Source organism: Gobio gobio (genome assembly GCF_949357685.1).
Source record: "Gobio gobio genome assembly, chromosome: 21".
In the NCBI taxonomy this organism is placed as follows: domain Eukaryota; kingdom Metazoa; phylum Chordata; class Actinopteri; order Cypriniformes; family Gobionidae; genus Gobio; species Gobio gobio.
In genome coordinates, this window is record NC_137117.1 from 3,800,378 (window position 1) to 3,825,063 (window position 24,686).

At 38.9% G+C, this 24,686-nt stretch overlaps 2 protein-coding genes across 2 annotated transcripts; both read right to left on the reverse strand.

The window, feature by feature from the left end:
• Positions 1-13,917: 13,917 nt before the first annotated feature.
• LOC307117985 (E3 ubiquitin-protein ligase TRIM39-like) lies at positions 13,918-16,337 on the reverse strand (the record flags this gene model as incomplete). Its single annotated transcript, XM_079803278.1, has 2 exons — positions 13,918-14,459; positions 16,223-16,337. The coding sequence occupies 2 exons, from the start codon at positions 16,335-16,337 to the stop codon at positions 13,918-13,920; spliced, it is 657 nt and encodes a 218-aa protein (XP_079659404.1).
• Positions 16,338-18,594: 2,257 nt separating this feature from the next.
• Positions 18,595-22,850, reverse strand: LOC307117986 (uncharacterized protein; the record flags this gene model as incomplete). The annotated part of the gene is made up of 4 exons (XM_079803279.1): positions 18,595-18,632; positions 21,077-21,215; positions 21,292-21,795; positions 22,764-22,850. The coding sequence occupies 4 exons, from the start codon at positions 22,848-22,850 to the stop codon at positions 18,595-18,597; spliced, it is 768 nt and encodes a 255-aa protein (XP_079659405.1).
• Positions 22,851-24,686: the final 1,836 nt, after the last annotated feature.

Genomic DNA, 24,686 nt, shown 5'->3' on the forward strand with positions numbered 1-24,686 from the left:
CCAGAATGCACTTGCTTCGCTGCCCTACGAGGCCACTCCATACACCGTCGTTTTGATCTTCATGGTAATACAATCATTTCGTTCAGTTAGAGCAGTGGTCACCAACCTTTTCAAGCCAAAGATCCCTGACCTCAGCCTTGATGAAAGGCAAGATCTACCTATAGATTTTTCATGGCCGATTCAGAGGTTTTTTTTATTTCCGAGACATCTGTCATTTTTTTTCTTTATTTAAGCAAATTTATTTGTTGGTTATTTGCTCTATAACAGGCCAAACTGACCTTAAAAAAAATTGCCATTTGAAATGTGAGGCAACCACTGCATTTTAATTACGATCCAAACAAAGATACACATATGTAGCATGAGCAGTTGTTTTTTATTTAAATTATTGCATATTTTCAAGACTTAAATAAAGAATGCTCTGACTTTAGCTTTGTGAAATTGTAACATAAGACACACCTGCACAAAACAAAAACAGATGGACTGAATAAAAATGCTAATTCACTCTCTGACAGTAGGAGGTGCTTATGGAAAACAAGCGTTTATTTGGGTACCGCTGTAAAATGCCATAGAAACTATTCTGAAGACAGTCAGTTTTGTTCAGGGATACATTCATGTAACCCCCCCTCCCCTCCCCAATTCAATATCTATATTTTTCTTCCTATATTTCAAGCTTCCCGAAGAGTGATCTTGCTGGGCCTATTAGGCTGGTCTACTTCATGTGTTTTTACAGATCAGATATTTATCTGATTTATCAGAACCATTCCATTTACACTTGGCCACATAAATGTGTCTCCACAAAACGGATATAAATCCAATCTTCAATTCCCACGCTATATGCCTGTTCACATCACGTATATGAGTTCACATCACCAAAATTGTATTGATCAACAGTTAATTCAAGGACCGCGAAATGAGAGAGAGAGTGGCATAAGAACTGATCAATTAGTATCTTTACCTTTAATGATGATGATGATTGTGTATTGAGCGTCTGCAACAGTCTCTCGTGTTTCTGGCATATATAATCCTCCAGATTTTCCACAGCATTGATGAGTTTGTGTTTCTTTAGACGTGGGACACTGAGATGAGGCTCCAGATGAGAGTCACAGTAAGAGCTTTGACACATCAGGCAGGTCTTCACAGCTTTCTGCTTTCTTTCACCACAGACGTCACAGAACACCTCAGGTTCTCCTAGATTGAGCTTCTCCTTAAAGTGTTGCACAACCTCTCTGAGTGTTGTATTAATCTTGAGATCAGGTCTTTTGCTGAATGTGTCTTTACAGAGTGGACAGAAGCAGGTCTGTGTGTCCGTCCAGCACTTGCTCAGGCAGGTTCTGCAGAAGTTGTGTCCACATGGAGTGGTGACTGGATCAGTGAACACTTCCAGACAGATGGAGCACTGGAGCTCCTCATTTAGTGCTGGACCACTGGAGGACGCCATGACTGAAAAGATAAGTAATGACAATATATCATCTATAGTACTGAAGAGAGCAATTTTGATAACAGTAAGGTGAACTTAAATATTTTAAGTATTTATCAAATGACGGCCCCCCAAAAGAAGTTGTATATTCTGAAAAAGTATGTATCTTCCAAGTGTCATGTAAATCACACATATTTCACTGAATATGCTGCTTATGAAATCCATGGCATGCAACAATAGTTAAGAGAAGTGTTTGGGACTGTGTGAACTCTTGTACTGCTTTCCAATTATGTTTGGAGTAGTATTATTCAAAATCCAAATATAAAATGATCTTAGTTTGTTGGTTTCATAGCTGTTTGTATGACATGAAACATGAACAAGAAAATTAGCATAAACTTACTTAAATTTCAGGTTTTTGAAGGGGAAATACACAAGTTACCCCACAAGTTAGACAAGTTTACAAGAACGATAAGAATTTAACTGTTGAAGTGCTGTCATACCTGTGGTTGCATAGCCTGGAGTTGTTAGTTGTTAAAGTGATGCATCAATCATGACCACTTTGTTTCTGTTTCAGTCATGTAAACTGGTCTAACTTGTTCATTTCTCCTTCAGAAATCTTAAATTCATGTTCATATCCTTGTTCATGTTTTATGTCATACGAACACTCATAAAGCCAAGAAAATAAGATAATTTTATGTTTGGAGTTTAAATAATAGTGAGCCTGCTAATTATAATTTTCTACACGTTAACCTACACCCCTAGCCTCGAAATCTAGATGCACCCTAGCGGCAGAATTTTTTTTGAGGGCTGGAAAAAACAAACTCTGGTCAGACCAATCACAGCATGTGTAGAGTCGGTGGGCGGGCTTAACATAATGACGGTTCCACGTGCTACTCGTAAACAAAGCTGACGAACAGCTGTCTTTTGAATCGGCTTTGGTCGCAACTCTGGAAGACACAGAGTTAAGCTTTTATTTGAGAAAAGAACAAAGAACGGCACTGAAGTCATTCTTAAGAAAAGAAGATATGTTCGAAGTTTTGCCGACCGGATACGGCGAAAGTCTATCAACTAACGTTAGCTCGGCTTCACCTTCTTCTTTGCTGTGGTTGGTTGGTTGTGGCGCTCATTGCGCTATCCAATTGCATGCAGAGGGAATTTGAAAGACAAGCCCTGTCAATGGTGAGTTTCCAGACCCAACATCTTGATGTGGGTCTGGCTTGTCAGGCTACTACACCCCTGTTGTTGAGAATTTTCTGAAAACGACATACCCAAATAAAATTTTCTGCAGTTTTTAAACCCTATGGATTATATTCATAAATATGATCTTATTTTAAACTAGACACTTTAAATATTGTTACCCTAGAGTCATAATAATAGCCTAGAAAAATCTAGACGCACCCTAGCGGCAGCAAATATAATTTGCAGCCAGGGTAGTCTAGCAACTCTCCGTTGGCTTGCGAGCTGGAAAAAACAAACTCTGGTCAGGCCAATCACATCGTGTATAGAGTTGGTGGGCGGGCTTAACATAATGACGGCAGAGTTGCAGTGGTTCTACGTGCTACTTGTTATCAAAGAAGCTGGCGAACAGTGGTCTTTTGAATCGGCTTTGGCCGCGACTCTGGAAGACGAATCTTTTCTTTGAGAAAAGTACAAAGAACGGCACTGAAGTCATTCTTAAGAAAAGATATGTTCGAAGTTTTGCCGACCGGATACGGCCAAAGTTTAATCTATCAACTAGCTCCGCTTCACCTTCTTCGCTGCTCTGGTTGGTTGTAGCGCTATCCTATTGAATTTGAAAGACAACCGTTTATCCCGCCCCTCGGATTAAGCCCTGTCAATGGTGTGTTCCCAGACCCAACATCTTGATGTGGGTCTGGCTTGTCAGGCTATCATAACTCAAAGTAGTATAGGAACAGAGTAATCTACATGTAAATATACGTGAATTTTTAAACAATTGAAATTCACTTAGAGAAAAATGTATGAGACTTTAATGTTAAGGGCCTGGAAATAACCTAATATAAAACTGAATGTCTGATCATGTTTCGATTCAAATTTGAGGATGATTCTCTCAAAAATGTAGCTTCTGTAAGCTTTTATGTCAAGAAAAGTCTAGGCGTCCTTTCAAAAAGGCCCATTATTTCAGAACATTTGTAATTGTAAAGAGTAGTTTTTCATTCAAATAAATCTGCAATAAACTGCTAATTATAATGGATATACAGTTACTGAAAAACTAAAGCAACTATTTACAGAATAAACAAAGTGTAAAAAACTAATTTAGTTGATAAGAAGTGTCAGTCATAAGCTGAGTCTCATTTCGAAAGGCTGTGTCCTCCAGAGGCCGCATTTGAAGGCTGCATGCGTCATCAAGGCTGTCTCATTTCAGAAAAGTAAGTAGGACACTCTGAATGCGGCCTTCAAATGCGTTCTTCTTTCACAGGAATTTGGAGTGTGCATGAGGTGTATCCTCAATGCTGCAGATAACCCACAATGCTTTGCGTCGCCATTAACAACCGTCATGTTTTTTAAATATTATTTGAAAAGATGTGGTGTTTAATTTTAAGTAGTTTCAAGCTTGTTTTAGTTTTTAAGCTGTATCACCTTAAATATATAGTTGTGGTAAACAGGATTACAAGTGTTTAGTGATTTTTTTAAACGTTTATAAGAGTACTTTGAAACATTTCATAGTCATTTTCAAGTTATAAATAATTTTCATTCATATAACTGGTGTGAGTACAACGGCGCTGTGAACGAGTTGGCATAGCAACGTGATTCTTACTGCCTGTGTGTCCTACGAAGGATGTCTCGTTTAATTCTGATTAACGTATACCGCATACTTCACAGGAGGTGTCCTTCGAAATTAAATGAGACACAGCTATAGAGTCTGCGCGCTCCACTGCGCGCCCGTGTGTCATGGAAACGGAACCACGAGTAGTATTTACCAATAATGCTTACAAACACTGCACAAGATAATGCCTTTTGATTGGTTACTACGTCCATCAATTAAACCTTTGTTGGCAAGGCATTGGCTAGGCATTGACTGGCTTTAGCCAATGAAAACCATGGGCGCTTTGATTGACAGCTCGCGGAGCCAATAATGCCCTTCCAGTATATGATGACTCATCAGAAAGCCTGTGATTGAAGCAGAGAGACCTGGGAGGATTTAACTTGAGAGGAAGAGTCCAAAGTACAGGGGAGATCGCCAGAATACTGAATAGAATCGATATTTCATTGAAAATGTACATGTTTGATTACTCTAACTCAAAACGCTCATGCAAACAAAGGAGGGCTTTTTGTTTTTTTCCCTATTTTGTTGTTGTTTTGGATTAAAAAGTGGGATGCATTTTGAAGAGTGGACCCTTACGCTGACATGTATGCTGGTGTTTATTAGATTCGTCCGATATGATCTGAACGATACGAGATGAAAGATGAGTACAGGATTTATTATGCAAATGTTTACATGGCTGGTCCTTTAGCATTTCATTTAACCCTTTCCTCTCTGGTGTATTTATTGCAAAAACAAGTTCAGAATATGAATCTTGAGTGCTTTAGCTTTGAAATGATACATAGTTTATGATAGTGGATTGATTATTTTGTATAAAACAAAAGTAAATAAAAGTACAGACACGCCCACTTCCTTCCGTAACCCCCCATTCACCCCGCCCCCCCGGACACTTCTTGACAGTAACCAGTTAAACTAGTAACCACTGCTTTTATCAGAATCAAAGTACTTGATATTAATTTCTGTCCTGTCGAGAGAAAAAAAACTAAATACTGAAAATAGTATCTCTCCTGGAGAGCCTGTCTTAGTATTAAACTGATCATACAGCAAGGTTTTTTATGTATATGAAAGACAACACATCAAGAAAAGGCAGTTCTTTCTGTTTCTGAAGTTGTGTGACATGACAGAAGATATAAAAATTTACAGCCAGTTAAATGACATGCTCATTAACAATCTGATAGTATTCCAGAGTTTAAAACTGCCGAACAAGCTCTTACATTTCCATCACTTACCTTTGAGTGAATGTCAGATGTGATCACTAGTTTCTGTGTCTGACTAAAGTTGGTTGCAGAAGCTTCCAGTTCATCTGATTTATTTAGTTTCACCTTCACTGGATTATTACTCTCAGCAGCTGTGATGTCATAGCTCCGCCCACAATCATGAATATGGAATAGTTTCTTATTCATCCATGCTGAGAGTGCAAACACTTTAACATGCTTTTTAAATCCATCCAACGTCCATCACATTAGCAAACAAAAATCTTTTCGTTGTCAGACAAATCAACCCCTGGATTTCAGTTTTTTTAGTTGCCAGGACAACCACTGTAGGGATGCACACATCGCGACCCTGTAGCGCGAATCTCTGCCTATTAAATTTTAGCGGTTATCTTGGTGGTCTGCCTCAGTGGAATCTGTTGGTTCATCAAACTAAATCGTGTGAGTATTGCTTTTGCTTAATTTTTGTCAGAACAATGTAAATCATTACGCAAACCCTGCACTTTGGGACTTTTTTAAGTAAAATACTTTTTATAAGTCTTCATTGAATTTATCAAATTCTCGTCAAGCACAGGAGACCCACCGGTAAAAAAAGAAAAAGAAAAGCGCTCACAAGAGTATAAAAGGTGTGTAGTGCTTCTTGCACAGCAGAAAACATGTTTGGTAAGTAAGTGAGATTCATTAGTATTTAGCTTCAATAAATCTAGTGCTGATTCTCTCTCCTTAGGTAAATGAAACACAAAAGTTTATAGCAATTTTAGGGGATGTGTTACATCAAGAGAAAATAAAAGACAAATTTATACATATGTAAATGAAAGACAAATGTATAAACAAACACCAAGTCTAACACTTATAACACATCCAACTAACTTCTATGAATAAATAACCTCCTATAAGTATGATAATCCTAGGTGTACTTTTACCTGCCTTTTAAAATTCAATTTCTGTGTTATTTGAACTAATAACAATGGTAGAGAATTCCATGCTTTCATTGTCCTATATACTACTGTATGTTTGAGGAAATTCGTTTTTGCTTTAGGGAGTGAAAATCTGCTTTCTGTTGCCTGTCTAGTGGAATATATATAAGACTCTAAATTGCATTTCAATTGATCGTATCGATCCACTGGAATTTTAAACCATAAAACCTTCCATGTTGCTAATAATATTGCTTCAATCATCCGGTCTTCCACCCTTAACCAATTAAGATGAAGATGCATGCTATTAATATTTGTGCCAAAATGGACATTGTTGGGCAAGTCGTGCCGCCATGTTCTGTACTAGCTGGAGTTTGCTTAAATCTTTTTGGGTGGCATTATCTTAAATTATGTTGCAATTGTCTAGCTGTGAAAAGAAAAGAGTACGTAATACCATTTTCGTTATTTCCGATGTAAAATATTTCCTGCATCACCTTACTACAGCTAACACCTTAACCATTTTCTTCACCATATTGTCATTGTGTTTTGACCAAGACAATTTATTATCAAGGGTAATACCCAATAGCTTAGTTTCCTTCACTTGCTGAATAAGTGTTTTATTTATGTACAGTCTAAGCCCTGGTTCCGACCTTAAAGAATGATTTGAACCAAATACTATACTCTTTGTTTTAGATGTATTAAGTATCAGTTTGTTTTCTAAAATCCACTTTCCTATAGTATCAAACTCCTCTTTCAGGATGGCAGTCAATTCAGCAGATGTTGGTGCAGATGCATATACTGTAATATCATCTGCACACATTGTTAATTTAGCGCTTTTTAAAACGAGTGATAAATCAATAGTAAAAATGGAATACATGAGTGGTCCTAGACAGCTCCCTTGAGGAACTCCACATTCCACTATTCTCTCTGAATAGCTTCCATTGAAAAATACTCTTTGCGATCTGTTTATTAAATAACTTTCTATCCAAGCAACTGCTGAAGGTCTGAATCCATAATGGTGTGTTCACACCGGACGCGATTCGTGCGAGTGATTTACATGTTAAGTCAATGCAGAGACGCAAAATGGCATTCTGCATCGCGATTCGCGCGAATGAGGCAGCGCGAATGACGCAAATTGAGCATTTTGAATCGCTCAAGTTGAAAAATCTGAACTTTGGCGAATATTTCGCGCCGCGCTAACCAATCAGGAGCTTGCTCTAGTAGTGACAACAATGAGGAGAAAATCTGTATATTAATATCTGGTTCAGACAATATGATTATCACTGTGATAACATTAAATGACATGAAACACAACCCAGTCTCTTTTTGTTAAATGCAAGTTTATGTATGATCAATAATACAAAAGTATAAGTAAAAGGTATAATAAGCTACACATGAAATAAAGCAAACAATTCACGCAAACATTCAAAGTCAGTGCTAGTCGGCTAACTTACAACTGCAACGTACAGTTATAGCCTAAAAATAAAAAAGTAATGAAACTTCACTTTGCCCTCAGCCTAAACGATTTGCCAGGGAACAAATTATAGATCCATGAGAGCAAAGATCGGCCGTTACAAGACGAATTATAGCTCGAGACACCACAGAGACATCAGAGCCAGCGGCAGAAGGACTGGCTGAGGAAAGGCTGATCTCACTGGGTTAATGAGCGCCGCTGATCCACTGGAGCTCACAACTCCCAAAACACCAGATCACATGTTCAAATAGGCACTCTTTATTTAAATAAACCACAGATTTGAGCTTTAAACAACTACATTATCGACTGAAAAAGTCTTAAAACTGTTTTGTCACACTTTAACAGTAGATTTTAACAAAAAAAGACATGTAAACACAGCCCATGCCAGCCATTTCTCAACGAGACGAGCCGCTGGCAGAAGCCCCGCCCATGAGGAGAATTTGCGTCTGTTGTGCAGTGAATGTCACGCGCGAATGAAGCGATTAAACTCAAAATGTTCAAGCGTCCATATTCGTGCGAATCGCGTCTGGTGTGAACGCCACATTACACTCCAACTTTTCCAGAAGAAGCTTGTGATCATTAAGATCAAATGTTGCTGTAAAATCTAATAAAACCGCTCCACATAACATTTTATTATTCAAATCCCTATACCAGTCATCTGTGATTTGTACTACAGCTGTGCATGTAGTGTCCCTTTCTGTTTTTGTTATCAGATTATTGTCTGAAAAGTATCCTTGTATTTGATCAAATACTGCCTTCTCTAGGATCTTGCTGAGCGCTGGTAACAAACTTACTGGACGACTATTAGGGCCACTAAATGGTATTTTTCTATCTTTAGGCAATGGAATAATTTTTGCCTCTTTCCAAGCCTGTGGAAATGTTAGTCGTCTAAGGCTTGTATTTAATATATGACAGATTGGAGCCACAACATAATCTATGGCAAATTGGCAATTCGAATCAATTTATCATCTATATTATCAATGCCTGATTGTTTATCCTTACATGTAGACTTTATTGACTTATTAACAGTTTCTTCTTCCAATTCGCTAAACTCAAAATGACAATGTTTACCCCAATGTTTAGCATTCTCTTGAAATACAATAGTTAGACGTTAAAGCGTTTGACGTTTGCTCTGAAATCTGATGATTTTTACTCACCTTTAGCATTAAATGAGCGCGAGAGAGACGAGAGTTGGTCTTATTCAAACTCTGTGTTGTCTGAGGATGAGCCACAGTCGTCATGGTAACTCTCAAACTCTCAACTGCCACTCAGAATTTAGAAAATGCAGTTTAATTCCCTGCAATACACACTCATTATAACACATGAATGTAATAAAACACCTTACAGTGCACTTTCAGTGTTTAACAGCAGTTTAATTTCAGCTGTGACGTGTTCCTGCACTTTAGATTGGTTCAGAAACATAGATTGTACTGCATTAAATATGATATTTAAAGAGTGAACAGCTTCCAGAGAGTTGATATTGTCTTTCTGTGTGTCAGTGATGTGGAGAAGCTTGCGACGGTTACACTGATGGAGAAGTTTGTTCCCACCGTCTCCGGCTCTCAGAAGCTCCTGGCATCGATGGACTGCCGTCAGCTCACTCAGGTGCACGCATTCACTGATATTGAGCTCAAACCAAAGTCAAAAACACTGTCATTGTGAAGCTTCTAATGCTCTCGCTTCTCTAGAAGAATATGCACTAGATTGAAGAGTCATCTACACTGAATGATAATATCAGTATTTTCATTCACAATCTTTATTCAGATGCTGCAGTTATTACAATATAAACCAAGAACCTCAACATTTCACAAGACATTCAATATTAACAGCTGGAGAGAAAAGAAAGAGAAAATGGCTTCAGAAATTTCCTCACAAAATAACAATAGAAACGGAAAAGCATATTATGTAGAATATCATAGTAGGTTTGAGAAGCAAAAGCAAAGTATAAATGAAAGAGAAACGCAAACAAATATTTGTGTTCACATTTTTTTTTTTCAAACAACATATAACTCACAAATATTTCATTATATTTGATGTTTTGTCAGTGACTGATTTTTTTTTTTAAGGGCCTGAATATAGTTTATTTTTGCACTTGTACACATGTTGTCCATCACATATTCATTTCTTTATCATTATAAGTAAAATCTACTTGACTGTGGTTTGTGCAAATTCCTTTTTTGTTTTCATTCACATTTTCTAATCCATTTTTTTTTTACATAGAAGAAGATAATAAGGTCTGAATTCGACCCTCTCCCGTAATGACCCCCACTTGAGAAAATCATATAAATTATATTAAATTTCATATTTATATAACACAAACTCACCAAAAATAGACAAGTCATATATCAAATGAAAGCTCTCACTCTCAAGAATACCAAGAATTATTTCACCGATCCTACACTTTACAGTAACGTTATTATCAAAAGAATCACGAAGATGGAAATGACTCTTTTGAACAAGCATACACATGAGTCATATTCCTGCTCGGATCAATCCCTCCGTGGGGAGCTGCTAGCCTCAAACGCTATATCAGCTCGCTCCTTATGTTGTTTTCTTCAAAATTAGACTATTTTCACAGGTCTGTGAGCAAGCATGGCCAAGAAACACTGTAATATGTCACCGATGTCCAGATCAAAACATGTGATAGAAATACTCTTATTATCCCTAGTTTTGCTCGTCTTTCTTCTGTTTGTTTTTGGGCTTATTGTCGGTTCGCATTCTTAAAAAGAGCATTATCGCCATCTACTGTCATGGATCAGAGACATTATATCCCTACTCCCAGAACAATCAGGACTCATGCTTTCAGTGTTGCTGCGTGTTCAGCTCCTCCATCTACAGCCCAAGTTATCACATTCCAGAGAGGGATAATAATGATAATAATGATAAAATAATAATCTATCTATATTCTATAAATCAAATGTGTTCTATTTAAAAACTGTATTATTAAAGTACCCCCTTCCACTGAGTTTAAAAGCTTCTTTAATGTTAGTTGTTGATAGGGCTGGGACGGTACGGATTTTCGCCACTTTCGCGCACAGCCGCACACACACACACCAGCCCAGGCAATTGAACATAATAAGGAACATGTTTATTTTACATTTATTTTTTCACGTGTAGAACAGGAACAATTAGAACAGAAATGGAATAATATCTGGAAAAAAAGTGCTGGCAAAACGAAATATAGACTAGGCTATGGTTTACATCCCAGCCTTCATATTTTTTGCTGAGAGAGCAGATCAGATCACGACTGAGAGATCTGAAGATGGAACAGCATAAACAAAGACAAACAAGCACATTTGTATTTATCGGTATTGATCAGTAATATATATTTATTTATTTGTTCATGTTTATTTATTTCCCATATTTTTACTTTCAGATTACAGTCGTCGTCATCAAACAATCACTTAAACTATAACGACTTTCGCGCACACCCGCCCATATAATATAATATATTATTTATATTTATAGTATTTATATTTTTATTTTACATATTTTTACATATTCAGGCTATTAATTTACATTTACAATTACATCTCGTGTGCGCTTTTGTCTCAGTGGTTAATGAAGACTTTTTAACGAAGGCTCAAGGCTATTTCATTTAACAAAGTGTCGTCACTCGCTGCTCACACTACCGTGATTGTATATTATGCTACTTTTATTATTTATATTTATTTTTTATATTTTATAACATTTACATATATTTTACATATCTCGTGTGGTGTCCGCTTTTGTCTCAGTGGATCAAGGCTATTTAACGAAGACTTTTTAGGCTAATTTAACAAGGCCATTTAGGCTAATGATTGTATATTACTTATATAAATATAATGATATATAATTATTTATATTTGTTATTTATATTACATAAATAATTTTTACATATTATATTATTATATTAGGCCTATTTTTACATATTTATATTAATTTATATAGGCTATACGCCTATCTCATGTACGCTTTTGTCTCAGTGGTTCAAATATTTAACGAAGGCTATTTAATTTAACAAAGTGTCGCACACTACTGTGCTTGTAAGCCTGCCAGATGGATATCTTTTTCGATAGCCTTTTTATTTACCTATATTTAATTGCCTACAATAGATTATTTATTGATTATATTGAATGCAATTTCGCAGGCCCAGCTTATTTGTAGTCAATCTTTCCCAAACAGAGTTGGAAGAGAGTTAAAACTTACCAGTACTAAAGAGTGCTGAGGCAGGTCCAGCTCAGTTTGTTCTTTCTGAAGCCGTTGTTTTTTTTTGCCAGCTATGGGAGAAAGCGGCCACCAGCGTTCGACACAAACCCACGTGTTTTTCTGCTTTCTTGACTTCTATCTACCGACCCGCTATTGTCGGCTGCGCAACCATGTGAGAGAATTGTGTTAAGCACGTGCAATTAAAAACTGAGGTCCTGCTTATGCTCCTGTATTTTATGCTTTAGTAAAATTAAATTCAAATTATAGGCTACAAGACATTACACAGGCACAAATGGAATGTTATAATGGAACATTGCGCTCCCAAATCGCGAAAGGTCGGATTTGCTCCATCTTTTGATTAAGTTTTGTTTAGAAAACCTTGAATCCATATAAGACACGCATGTCATTAGACACAATCCATGTCATTAGAATCAATGAATCTATGGAATTAGACACAATGTGCACACATGTGCAGGCCAATGTTTATTTATTTTTTTTGCTGTGATGGCGGTGACGATCTCAGACCCGCGGTAGGCGTCACGTGACCGAGGTATTGAGGTAATGCGGTAACTGTCCCAGCCCTAGTTGTTGATCACCTTTCTTCTGAAATTCTTCAATAATCTTCTTTCCTCTGAATATTTATTACACTTAAATTTCATTATTATCCTAAGTTCACTCTTATTTCGATCTTCCTCACAAGCTATCAAACTACTTTCTGATCTTTCCTCCTGACCTTTTTTCCTCTTTTTATTAACCTTCTTTTCTGTTCTGACCTGTGTCCATCCTACCTCCATATCATCCTCCTCTTCACCTTTATCTTCTATTCTTAGAGTCTCTGATCCATTCGCAGTTCGATTTCTCGAGATTTAGTATTCCTACTTTTTTAATTATTTGACTTGGCTGCCATGAATTTGATGATATTTGACTCAGACTTCCGCCGGCTCCTTGATCATCTTTGTTAGCCACGATTGTTGGTGACGTCATCACATATTGTATCATACGTCAAAAAACCGGAGTATCTCAGCTCTCTATCCGCTTGTTAAGTCGTGACGTAAGGAAAGCCGTTTCTGGGTCCAAGCCTCAACTCGTTTCACTTGAGAATGCCATCGACAGCCGTTTATGAGCGCTATTTACTCATATTAAACATCACACATTTTAAAAAGTTAAAATATTTTGAATACTTACAGTCTACACAACAGTCTCTGTGCTCACAGCGTCACAGACATTAATATTTTAACGATTTATAAAAGATGAATCACTGTCTGGCCATCTGGAATTTTGGTATGGAGATAAAGGTTATGATTATAATTTTTTTTGTAGTATTACACCACATTGTGTGTGTATATTAGCACCGTTTGTTGTTTTTCTTGTGGTATGAGAGTGTTTAGACCCGGAAGACTTAACAACCGGATAGACACGTTGATCATGCTTTTAAACCAATCAAAGCCTGAGATCTCCCTTTACAAAGTTGGCCCCGCTTCTTTTCGACTTTCCAGCTGCTGGCTTTAATCAATGCAGATGAGTAGGAGTTATTACTGAGTTAGTTGGATAGTTTGGACAGATTAATCTCAATAACTTTTTTTAGAAGGAGATATCAAGAAGATTATTTTCCCCTGTTTACTGCCATATAGTGGAATCTTTCTGAACTTTCTGAAGGGACAGACCAAAACAGGTTCAAAATTACAGATTTTCAAATAAGAAATTAATTAAAAAATATTTTAAAAAAATGACTTTTTATATGTGTTTATCATAAAATTGTGCAAAAATACAATTGAATATATGCAATATTCCACCACTGTGTTAAAATTTTGAGTGTTTTCTGTAAAATTAGACAATTTTTTATCAATTTACTCCAATTTGGGTGCTCTTTTAAATTCAGTTTTACAATTTAAAAAAAAGGTTTCCATATTTATGCCAGCATTCTTCATAAATTAACTGAATGAAGGTGAGATGATCAGTGGTTTTGAGTTTTTACCTTTATCATTATCACCTGGGCTGAAATATGGATAGAGTTTCTCAGTGAAAGTCTGACCAGTGAAAGAGTAGAGATGAGATCTGGACTCCACGTCATAAAAAGAGACCAGACCCTCCTCATAATCCACAAACACACCCACCTTCTCAGGTTTCACTCTCAGAGATAAAGAGACACGTGTACGTTCACAAGCTGAATATTCATTCTCATTCCTCAGAATCACAGTCCAGAATCCATACTCAGGACTCAGTGTGATCGTCCCCTTCCTGTTAATGGATTCTCTGGCCACTCCTAAACCCCACCCAGTCTTTCCCTTCACCTGCACCTCATAGTAAAATCTCCCTGAACTGAATCCCTGCTTTTCCAGAACACAAAGACTCTTATCAAATCTCTTTGGGTTTTCTGGGACGTTCCGCTTAATGTCTCCAGCACTGACTTGTTTTCCATCCTCAGACAGGATGAGATATGGACTCGCTGTATCAGGATCCAGAGTCACATCCACTGAGAGAGATCAGATATTATCAATCAACTTCAGAACAATCATGTTCAGATGTACAGTATATATTCAGGGGTGCACATAACTCATTTGGTCTGGTTCTCAAGGGGAGATGCCAATCATTGTTTGGATTGCCTGCCTGGATATTGACCTTTTGCCTGTACTTTGGATTACGTGTCTGAATTGTCCCTCTGATTAAAGCTGCATTTGGATCTCCAACCTTTCAAAGTGTCTGAGCGGTTCGTAACAACTGTCTTCTTTTCTCTCTCTCTCTCTCTCTCTCTCTCTCTCTCTCTCTCTCTCTCTCTCTCTCTCTCTCTCTCTCTCACTCACTCTCTCTCTCTCTCTCTCTCTCTCTCTCTCTCTCTCTCTCTCTCTCTCTCTCTCTCTCTCTCTCTCTCTCTCTCTCTCTCTCTCTCTCACTCACTCACTCACTCACTCACTCACTCAGCTTCATTTTGACCAAATTCTGTTTTAAGATTTCTGGACGGTGTAGATAAATTGTAATAATCAAAAAGCATGTCTAATTAATTCAATTCATAAAGACAACAATTTCAATGAAATGCTTTTTTTTTTTCATCCTCAAATTCTGTGTTGTGTATTTTCTTGTAATCAAATGAAGATTTGTCTTTTAGTTGATCTTTTAATCATATGAAATTAAACAAACTGTTCTGCACAATGAGCTTTACTGTTCAAATTAAAACATGGAGGAAAATGTTTTATTCCTTAAAAAAAGAATTATTGATTCATATACTTTGTATCATATATCAGCCTATATAACAACAATACAATAACATGTTAAGATAGATATTGAATTTAAATCGTTATTATCATAATTATATACAGTATCTTTGCAACAAACACAGAATAGACAAGCATTATTTCTGGCATCTGTAGCCCAAAAATCATTGCACGTCCTTTGCTTTGCATAATATTAACATTTTGGACTATTAGACAATGTTGAAAATAAAGTGAACCTTCAGAGTTTTGCGTTAGCTGTTTTTTTATGTATTATTGTTTTGCACTGGAAAGAAAGTTAACTATAATGGAAGTATAATTATGTAAAGTTATTTGCACTACACTTTCTTAAAATGTTGTCTAATTAAATTCAAAATATAATTTTTCGCACTGGAAAGAACATTCTAGAAGTCTAATTCTATTGAATAAGTTTGCACAACACTACAGAAAACTGTTGTGTTTATTTTTCTTCAAATGCAGTCTAAGCCGTTGAGTTTTGAATGTTATATGTTGTATATGTTTAGTTAAAAATAAAACGTATTATAAACTAAACAAATCCATGGTTCATTGTTGGCAAAACTATCATGATAGTCTTTATATTTCACATCTATGTGGTTCAGTCTTGTATATTGATTAGGCCTACTTTGCTATTCTATAAATATATCGGCCTAATAAGTTGTATTATAATATGCTATAATGTATAAAATATATTTATCTAAATGTATCAAATATGAAAGAATCTAATTGATTAGTGCCCCGCGCTCCCCTATATGGAATGTTAGGCTAAACCTCTACTATCTCTTTTAATATAATCACTTTCTTATCAACTATATTTGAGTTTTAAAAATCCACATGATTACATAGCCTACCATATCAGCCTCTGGAGTCGTCTGACGGACAAGGAAACTTGACATCGCTCCCTCCTGTGCCCGCAGCCTCTCGCTCCTCTTGTGATTATCGCCTGATGTGTGCTGCTTAATATCACACACTCCGCCGTGACAAACAGAAAAAACGCGACGGCATATGGTACAATTGGCCTTGTATTCATTGTCCCTCACACATTCCAGCCACGGGTAGTCATTTTCCCATTCAATTCTATATTTTTGTGCTCTTCTCTTTTTCGCCGGCTGCTCGGAGGTAGTCATTTTTACATTTCCCGCTGTTGTCACTTGTCGTCATCGTTACGATACGTGACTCGCAATGACTGAAACGACCAATTAAAAGGGCATTCTCTAATGATGTTCCAAGATGTTAAAAGCGCTATGCTGATCATAGACAAACGGGGAGAAATTAGTAGGCATATCTACCGCACACTGCAAAAAATGACTGTGATTTTAATGGTAAAAAACTGTGAAAATGTCTGTCATGGATTTGCACTAAATTGATTCTCAAAAATACGGAACAAAGTGCGTTCCGTATCAGTTCAATACAGAACAAGACATTTAAGTGTCAAATACGGGACGATTCCGTATTATACGTAACGGTTGGCAACCATAGTCTAAGCAAAGATATTCATTTTCAGGACGATCAGATCACAGCCACTGCGCAATACTCACAAATTACCGTGGGAAGGTGGGTGTTCATTCATCTTTGTAGTAGTGGTATCGTGGCGTAATAATATGTTTGGTTGTAATATGTATTATCTGAGGGAATTGAACTGAGTGAATTGAATTGAAGGTAGCGCATTCACCAACAGCATACACAGATTTGTAACCAATAAAGCTGTTCATCGCTGGCAAACAATAGAATACATGTGAAGATTTGCTTTCAATTGACTAACATTAGGACTACAAACACTCCATCCAACGCTCTTGATGTTCTTACATTTCCTGTTACGAGTGAGAAACGATTCAGTGTGCGCAGGGAACTGAACAAATCATTCAAACTGATTTGCAAACCAATTTAGACAGTTTTGCCCCTAGATATACATAATAAAGGCTAGACGTCTCGTCCGCTGCTGGCCAATGGAGGTCAACGTCTGTACCAGGCGGCCATCTTGTCACAGTCAGCTCGCTCACTCGTAACATTGTGTTTTAGTGGTGCATGAACTTTTTAAATTAAAATACCATAACTTGCTAAATTTTCTACCGATTTTTCTACCGATTTTACCGAACTGTTTGGTTTGTTATAAACGTCAGAGATGTAGTTATGACACTGCATACTTATGAATAATTATTCATAATTTGTTCAGAATTATTGCCACGTTAATAACGTTTGTAAGAAACCAAACCATTTGTAAATCCGTCAAGATTTCAGCGAGATAAGAGTATTTGTGTTCAGATCACTCGCCTTACATCAGGTACCACAGAGCCCGCCAGAAAGCTTGCCTGTGACAAGATGGCCGCCGGTGATGACGTTAGAGACTCCGCCGTAAGACATCGAGCCTTTATTATGTATATCTATGGATTTGCCAACTTGTTTAAGTCTTTGAAAAGAATCGACTCAAAAGAGTGATTCATTTGTGAATGGGGCATCACTCATGCCCCAGAAAAGAGACAGCGCGCGCTTGGAATAACGGCGTATTTCTTAACTCTTTCCGCGCGTGCGTTTTTAAAAAAAGTTGCCAGCCACCACTAGGGTTTTTGATGGTTTTCACAAAAATGTAATGACCCATAGAATATTTTGTAGTATGAATATCTGAGCATGCAATATATCAAAAGAAAGAGACTCTGCTTTTGAACAAAAAAGTTTTATTCAACAAAAAGCTGAGAGAATTCCGTGTTTGGTGGGGAAAGAGTTGTATTGCATTAAACTAAAGTAACGAGAGGAACGTGTCCCAGTGTAACAAAGTAAAAGTACAGTTTTTTTCAGTAGAAATGTACTCAAGTTAAAGTAAAAGTAACCACATTTTAATCTACTCTTAAAAGTAAAATTTTTTTCCAAAAAAATACTTTGTTACTACCCACCTCTGTACGCAGAACATGCAGGATTTGTATTTAAATAGTCTTTTTGTGGTTTAATATTCATAGACACTAGTCTATATCATGATTTGATTAAAGTGTACTGACCTGCTTTTTATTTATTCATCAAAAAATTTGACAAATTCCGCAAATTTCCACGTTATACAGTAAATTCCGTTTTTATGACTGGATTCCGCAATTTCGTCCGCGTTCTGCATCGCGGAAATTATAGGTCCCTAGAAAAAGCCAACCAGAAAGACATTTAACTAATAAATAATGAACACGCATATAATCATGATTGCTATCTTACCAGAGATGGAGACAAATCCTACTCCAGTAAGTAAACATGTTCCTGTCCTCAAAAACGTTGGTACGCAAAAGCGCTTCCCTCCACGTGATCTGCTGCGCATTGTTTATTTTTACCACGTATGCGCACCAGTTATGTGCAACCCTGTATATAATACAGATTATAAACAGAAGTTTTGTGAGAGAATGGTGTCAGTCACACTGTACCTGCAAACGTCTGAGCCCACTTCAACCCTGTGAACACAGATGACAATATAATGATGAATTATTTATAGGAATAATTTCAGGTTAATAGTGAGTTTCTCTCTATTGGCAGCATCAGTGGTGTGTAAATGTTGTTTGTTCATCCCTTTGAAACACAGAAAGCAGAATGTGTTTAACATAAATACTCTGACAATGAAGGTCTGAGACAATCCGACCAGAGGGGTTAAAAGCAGAAATGTCAAGCTTATATTAAAGCTGTAATAATAATTATTCAATGTAAAAATATATATATATTTTTGCTGTTAAAGGCACAATATGTAAGTTTCACCGCCAGAGGGCGCATTTTCAAACCAACAACATGGGAGAAGTTTGATGACGCTATGAAGGAGAGTGGAACGATGGGAGATGTGTGGAATTCACGAATCATGTTCACGGATGAGGTAATGAATTAGTTTTTGTATTAACTGTACGTTTGATCACACTTTATGTCACCGTAATGAATTAGCTGCAAGGAACGTGAAATGTAATGCTACACTATATTGCTAAAAGTATTGGGATGCTCCTCCAAATCAGTAAGTTCAGGTGTTCAATCACTTCATGGCCACAGGTGTATAAATCAAGCTCTAGGCATGCAGACGCTTCTACAAACATTTGTGAAAGAATGGGTCGCTCTCAGGAGCTCAGTGAACTCAAGCGTGGTACCGTAATCGGTTGCCACCTGTGCAATAATTCCATTCGGGACATTTCCTCACTTCTCAGTGCGCAGAAGTCGCCAACTCTCTGCAGAGTCAAGAGCTCCAGACGTCCAAACTTCTGTGGCCTTCAGATGAGCTCAAGAACAGTGTGTAGAGCTTCATGGAATGTGTTTCCATGGCTGAGCAGCTCATCCAAGCCTTACATCACCAAGTGCAATGCAGTGGGGTAAAGCACGCCACCACTGGACTCTAGAGCAGTGGAGATGTGTTCTCTGAGTGACCAATCACGCTTCTCTACACTTGGCACAATGCAGATTCCATCAGATTGCCAGACAAAGTTTGGTGGAGGGGCGATTATGGGGTGGGGATTATGATGTGCGGTTGTTTTTCAGGGGTTGGGCTTGGCCCCTTAGTTCCAGTGAAAGGAACTCTTAATGCTTCAGAATTCCAAGACATTTTGGACAATTTCATGCTCCCAACTTTGTGGGAACAGTTTGGGGACGGGCCCTTCCTGTCCCAACATGACTGCGCTCCAGTGCAATGCGTCGCTCCATAAAGACATGGATGAGCGAGTTTGGTGTGGGGGAACTTGACTGGCCTGCACAGAGTCCTGACCTCAACCCGATAGAACAGCTTTGGGATGAATTAGAGCGGAGACTGAGAGCCAGACCTTCTCGTCCAACATCAGTGCCTGACCTCACAAATGCACTTCTAGAAGAATCCCCATAAACACACTCCTAAACCTTGAGGAAAGCTTTCCCAGAAGAGCTGAAGCTGTTAGAGCTGCAAAGGGTGGGGTTTGTTTTGAACAGTTCTTTTCATCTGATGTGGATTACACTTGCTGGAAATGTTATTTCACCCTGTATTCTGTCATGAACTTCATACCACTATGGATATACTCTACCACTCAGGTTTCCTTTACACGTCATTACCCTGTCAAACGTGCCTTCGGTAAGTAACAAACTAGATGAACTTATGCCAAGAGCTGAACTTGATTGTGAATTCAGACAGAGCAACCTCATTTGCCCAACAGAAAACTTGGCTCTAAGGACATCATGACACCTTGTGCCTAACAGGGTATGCAACAACACGAGCAGACAGAGGCGAGCATAGCTCACTTAAATACATTGGAGGGCTGTGTGTGTTCGTTGTAATGAAGAGAATGAATCCTGTCACCAAGCAAATAGAGGTGTGTTCTGACAGGTGTAAAGATGGACTGAGCTCAGCGGTCTTGGTATTATTGAGCATATCTTAGAACATGTGTGTAAATCTATTGTTAAAAGTTAACCTTTCATCTCCCTGCCTGGTATTGTCACATAAATTGTAGATTTAAGAATAAACTTTCTAGAATTGTGTCAATGGCAAGTAAAATAGTCACTAAACCACAGAAGTCCTTAACACAACTTTTCACAGAAAGGGCAAAGAAGAAGGCGAGGAGTTTTCTGACAGATATCTCCCATCCTCTCTTCAGCCAGTTTGAGCCGCTGAAATCTGGGAGGCGCTATAGAGCCCCTTCTCCTGTTAGTTTCTCTGTAGTTGTTTTGTGTTGGTGAGCCAAAGACAAATTTCCACTCCGGTGAACAATAAAGATATTAAAAATCAAACAGAGTTTGCACAGGGATAGTTTCGTCATGTGCCTTACATGTCACTAAAGTTCACATGATACTTCTTTAACTGGTTATGACATGAGTTGAAGATTTAACTTTAAGTGATTTTATAGTGTGGTAATCACCAGAACATCACAGATGCTTAATTGTATTGTATTGGATATTAACATACCAGTTTCAGTGAGTTTTTCATTTAGCTGTTCCTTCAGTAGAGCCAGAGCTCTTTTCAGAGTGAACACGTCCACATCAGAGTCACTACTGATCTCAATCCAGTTCTTGGTGTGAGAAAGGCTGTACAGGGATGAGTACATCTACAGCAGGAGAGAGAAGACTATTAAATATTAATTATATTCCACATTATTGCCGATGAGACAGATGTTGACAGACCTGTAGGAGGTGGAGATGATCGTCAGTGTGTGAGAGCTGCTCCAGCTCAGTGTTTCTCCTCTTCAGCTCAGTGTTTCTCCTCTTCAGCTCAGTGTTGTCCTGCTTCAGCTCAGTGTTTCTCCTCTTCAGCTCAATGTTGTCCTGCTCCAGCTCAGTGTTTCTCCTCTTCAGCTCAGTGTTGTCCTGCTTCAGCTCAGTTTTTCTCCTCTTCAGCTCAATGTTGTCCTGCTCCAGCTCAGTGTTTCTCCTCTTCAGCTCAATGTTGTCCTGCTCCAGCTCAGTGTTTCTCCTCTTCAGCTCGGTGATTTCTTGCTCCAGCTCAGTGTTTCTCCTCTCCAGCTCAGTGTTTCTCCTCTCCAGCTCAGTGTTGTCCTGCTCCAGCTCAGTGTTTCTCCTCTTCAGCTCAGTGATTTCCTGCTGCAGCTCTTTATTAAGATCTTCAGCCTGTTTCTCTGCTGCTTTCTGCTGTTCCTCCATCATCTTCAGCTGCTCAGACTGACATCTCTAAATGGATTGGATCAGATTAGTGAAGAGCTCAACACTAAATGATTTCTCTTTATCTGTGTTCCCCGCCCCCCAACTGGGCAAAGTTACATTATTAAGTAAAATTTTTAAGTTGGTTTGCATTCTAACAGCGCTCATCAATGTCAAAAGGACTGAGATGGACAGTCAAATCAAAGAAGGCAGGCTTCACTGCTCACAGAATCTGAGCACAAATGTAAGCAAGGAGCTTCAGTTTATAATGGGTAAAGAGTGGGGAGTAAGATGTAAGTACCTAAACATTTAATGCTAGTATTTGACAACCGTTTGTCAGGGTTGAAGTAAGGGATGAGGCGAGAAATGGGCTTCCCTTTCAGTCGGTCACATTCAATGCCACGCCGGACTGAACAACGAATAGGAATCTTGCCAGAGAGGCCAGTCTACTTCGAGTGTAACTAATCTTTGCATCTGCTGCCACACCCTGCAGTGCTGCAGGTATATGAGCAGCAGGTGTAATGCTTCTTTAGTTCAGTTCACAGTTCTACTGTTTATTCCCTGCAAGTTTATTAAGAGTGTTCTGTTCTTCGGGAAAGAAGCCTCTGCAGTGAGTGTTGGTGTGACGACGCTTTAGCTGTGCTCAAACAGCTGTTTTCACAGAGTGAGTATGCACAGCTGACTGCACTGTCTCTGCTTGTGTTGCTGTGCCTTCTAAGAGTGTGTGTGTGTGTGTGTGTGTGTGTGTGTGTGTGTGACTCAGCAGGCAGTACCTGATCCACGTCTTCAAAAAGAGTGTGAGTGCACACAGCTGCACTATATTCCTGTCAGTCGTGCCGTGTCCGTTTCCCCAATGTGTTTCAGCAGCTGAGAGAGCTAATTTCCCTAAAAGTGCTTACACTGGTGTGACACAGTGTCTTTTTAAAGATGTCATTCCACCTGTGTTTCTGTATGCAATCGTTCCTGTCCTCATCTGACAGCCACTATTACTGTCTCACATGCCTGTGCATAAGCATAAGATGTGCTGAGATGGCGTTCATGGGTGGTTCATATTTTCGCCCTTGAGAACATGACCATGTTGGCATGCCGGTCACAATACTTGACACTCTGGGAGATCGAGGATCTCAGCAGGAGCTTATCCGCCGGACAAACCCCGGACGGACCTCCCGCTCCTCAGCGGGTCGTGTGCCATTGAGCTGCCGGCTGACAGTGCGGGTTGTCACGGCATCTCAGCGTGTCACCCGCCGCTCCAGGTAAGGATCCAGATGCGAGTGTGACCAGCAGTTCTCGGCAGTCCAGCGGGCTGAGGCCATCAAGAGCCTGCTCTGAAGTGCTACGAGGCCATTATGAGCTGCCCCTCAGTTTGCTCGCTGCCAAGGATGTCCATTCTCCTGCAGAAAGCTTTGGGGCAGCCAGCTCAGCCGTGACCCCCGCAGGAAAACGACGACACCTGTCTCAGCCACTGTTAAATTCTTTAAATGGATAGCGAGGCATCACCCTTGTGACATGTGACTCGGAGATGGATGGATGGAGCTGCTCTTTTCCGGAGGAGGGCCGGGAAGAGAAGATTGCTGAGATAGGTTTGCAGCAATAGACATGACGAACATGTGCATTCATGTCTCGATTCTTCCCTCAACACAGCCCGTTTCTGCGCTTTGCGTTTGAGGGTCGAGCATATCAGTACAAGGTCCTGACCTTCGGACTGGCCCTGTCCCTGACTGGCCCTTGTTCCCCCCTTGTTTGTTTTCTCAACTATCATACTAGTACTGCCCAGTATCAGTTATTCTAAAACAGGGACCTGGTGCTCAGTCACCTCAGCCGGTTGGGCCTTCGGGTCAACTGGGAAAAAACCAAACTCTCGCTGTGCAGAGGATCTCTTTTCTTGGTATGGAGCTGGATTCAGTCAAACAGTGCCTCACAGAGGGATGTGTTCAGTTGGTGTTGAACTGCTTGAAATTCTTCTTTGGCATATGGCAGCCGCGTAGCGGCGGTAACACCACTCAGTTCATATGCTTCATATGAAACCTCTTCAGCACACGGCCGAGTCATGCAGACAGGGGTTTGGACGGGTCCCCAACTGCAATGGCACATCAATTGCCTCGAGTTGCTAGAAGTACATCATGCATTGAGCAGCCTAAAGAAGCCACTACAGGGCAAAGACGTATTGGTCCATACAGACAACACTGCAACCGTTGTGTACATCAACTGACAAGGTGGTCTATGCTCTGGTCGCATGTCACAACTCACCCGCCATCTACTCCTCTGGAGTCAGAAGTGTAGCAATTATGGACGCAGACATATAGATGAGTTAATCTTCCAATGATTCGATCAAATTAACATCCTTTTCAACAAAGCACAATTCAGCTCCAGGAATTCATCATCATCACGAGGGAGATGGGGGCTCGATTCTGCCCGGAGCTACCAGTTATAGTTAATAATTAACTGACTTCCTATGGACTCGAAACTCAAGTTATCGAGGAAGGACAGAGGACTTTTGTGTTCACAAGACAAAGAAACAAACCAGATCTCTGTCTTTGCATGACCAGTAAATGAACTCCACGTGACAGCTAAAACTCCAAGCAAGCTCACAGAAACTGTTACATATGAGTGCACCAAATCGCTGATTATTGGAATTTCATTCAAATAGCCTTCGACATAACTTGTTAGTGTGTTTACAACTGATACACATGACTATCATGCATGTATATTACTCACAATTCATGCAATTATGTAACTATTGAATGAGTGGATGAAAAAGCATCGTGTTTGGTACCGGTGCGTTCGTATGGGTATAATCCAACAGATGAGCTGAATGAAATCTTTATAGAATTGATCATGTCCTTATAGTAAGAAATTAGGTCTAAATTTACTCTCTGCTTAAGAGCAGGAAACTAAATTCTAGAGATAACCTAATTTTGTGG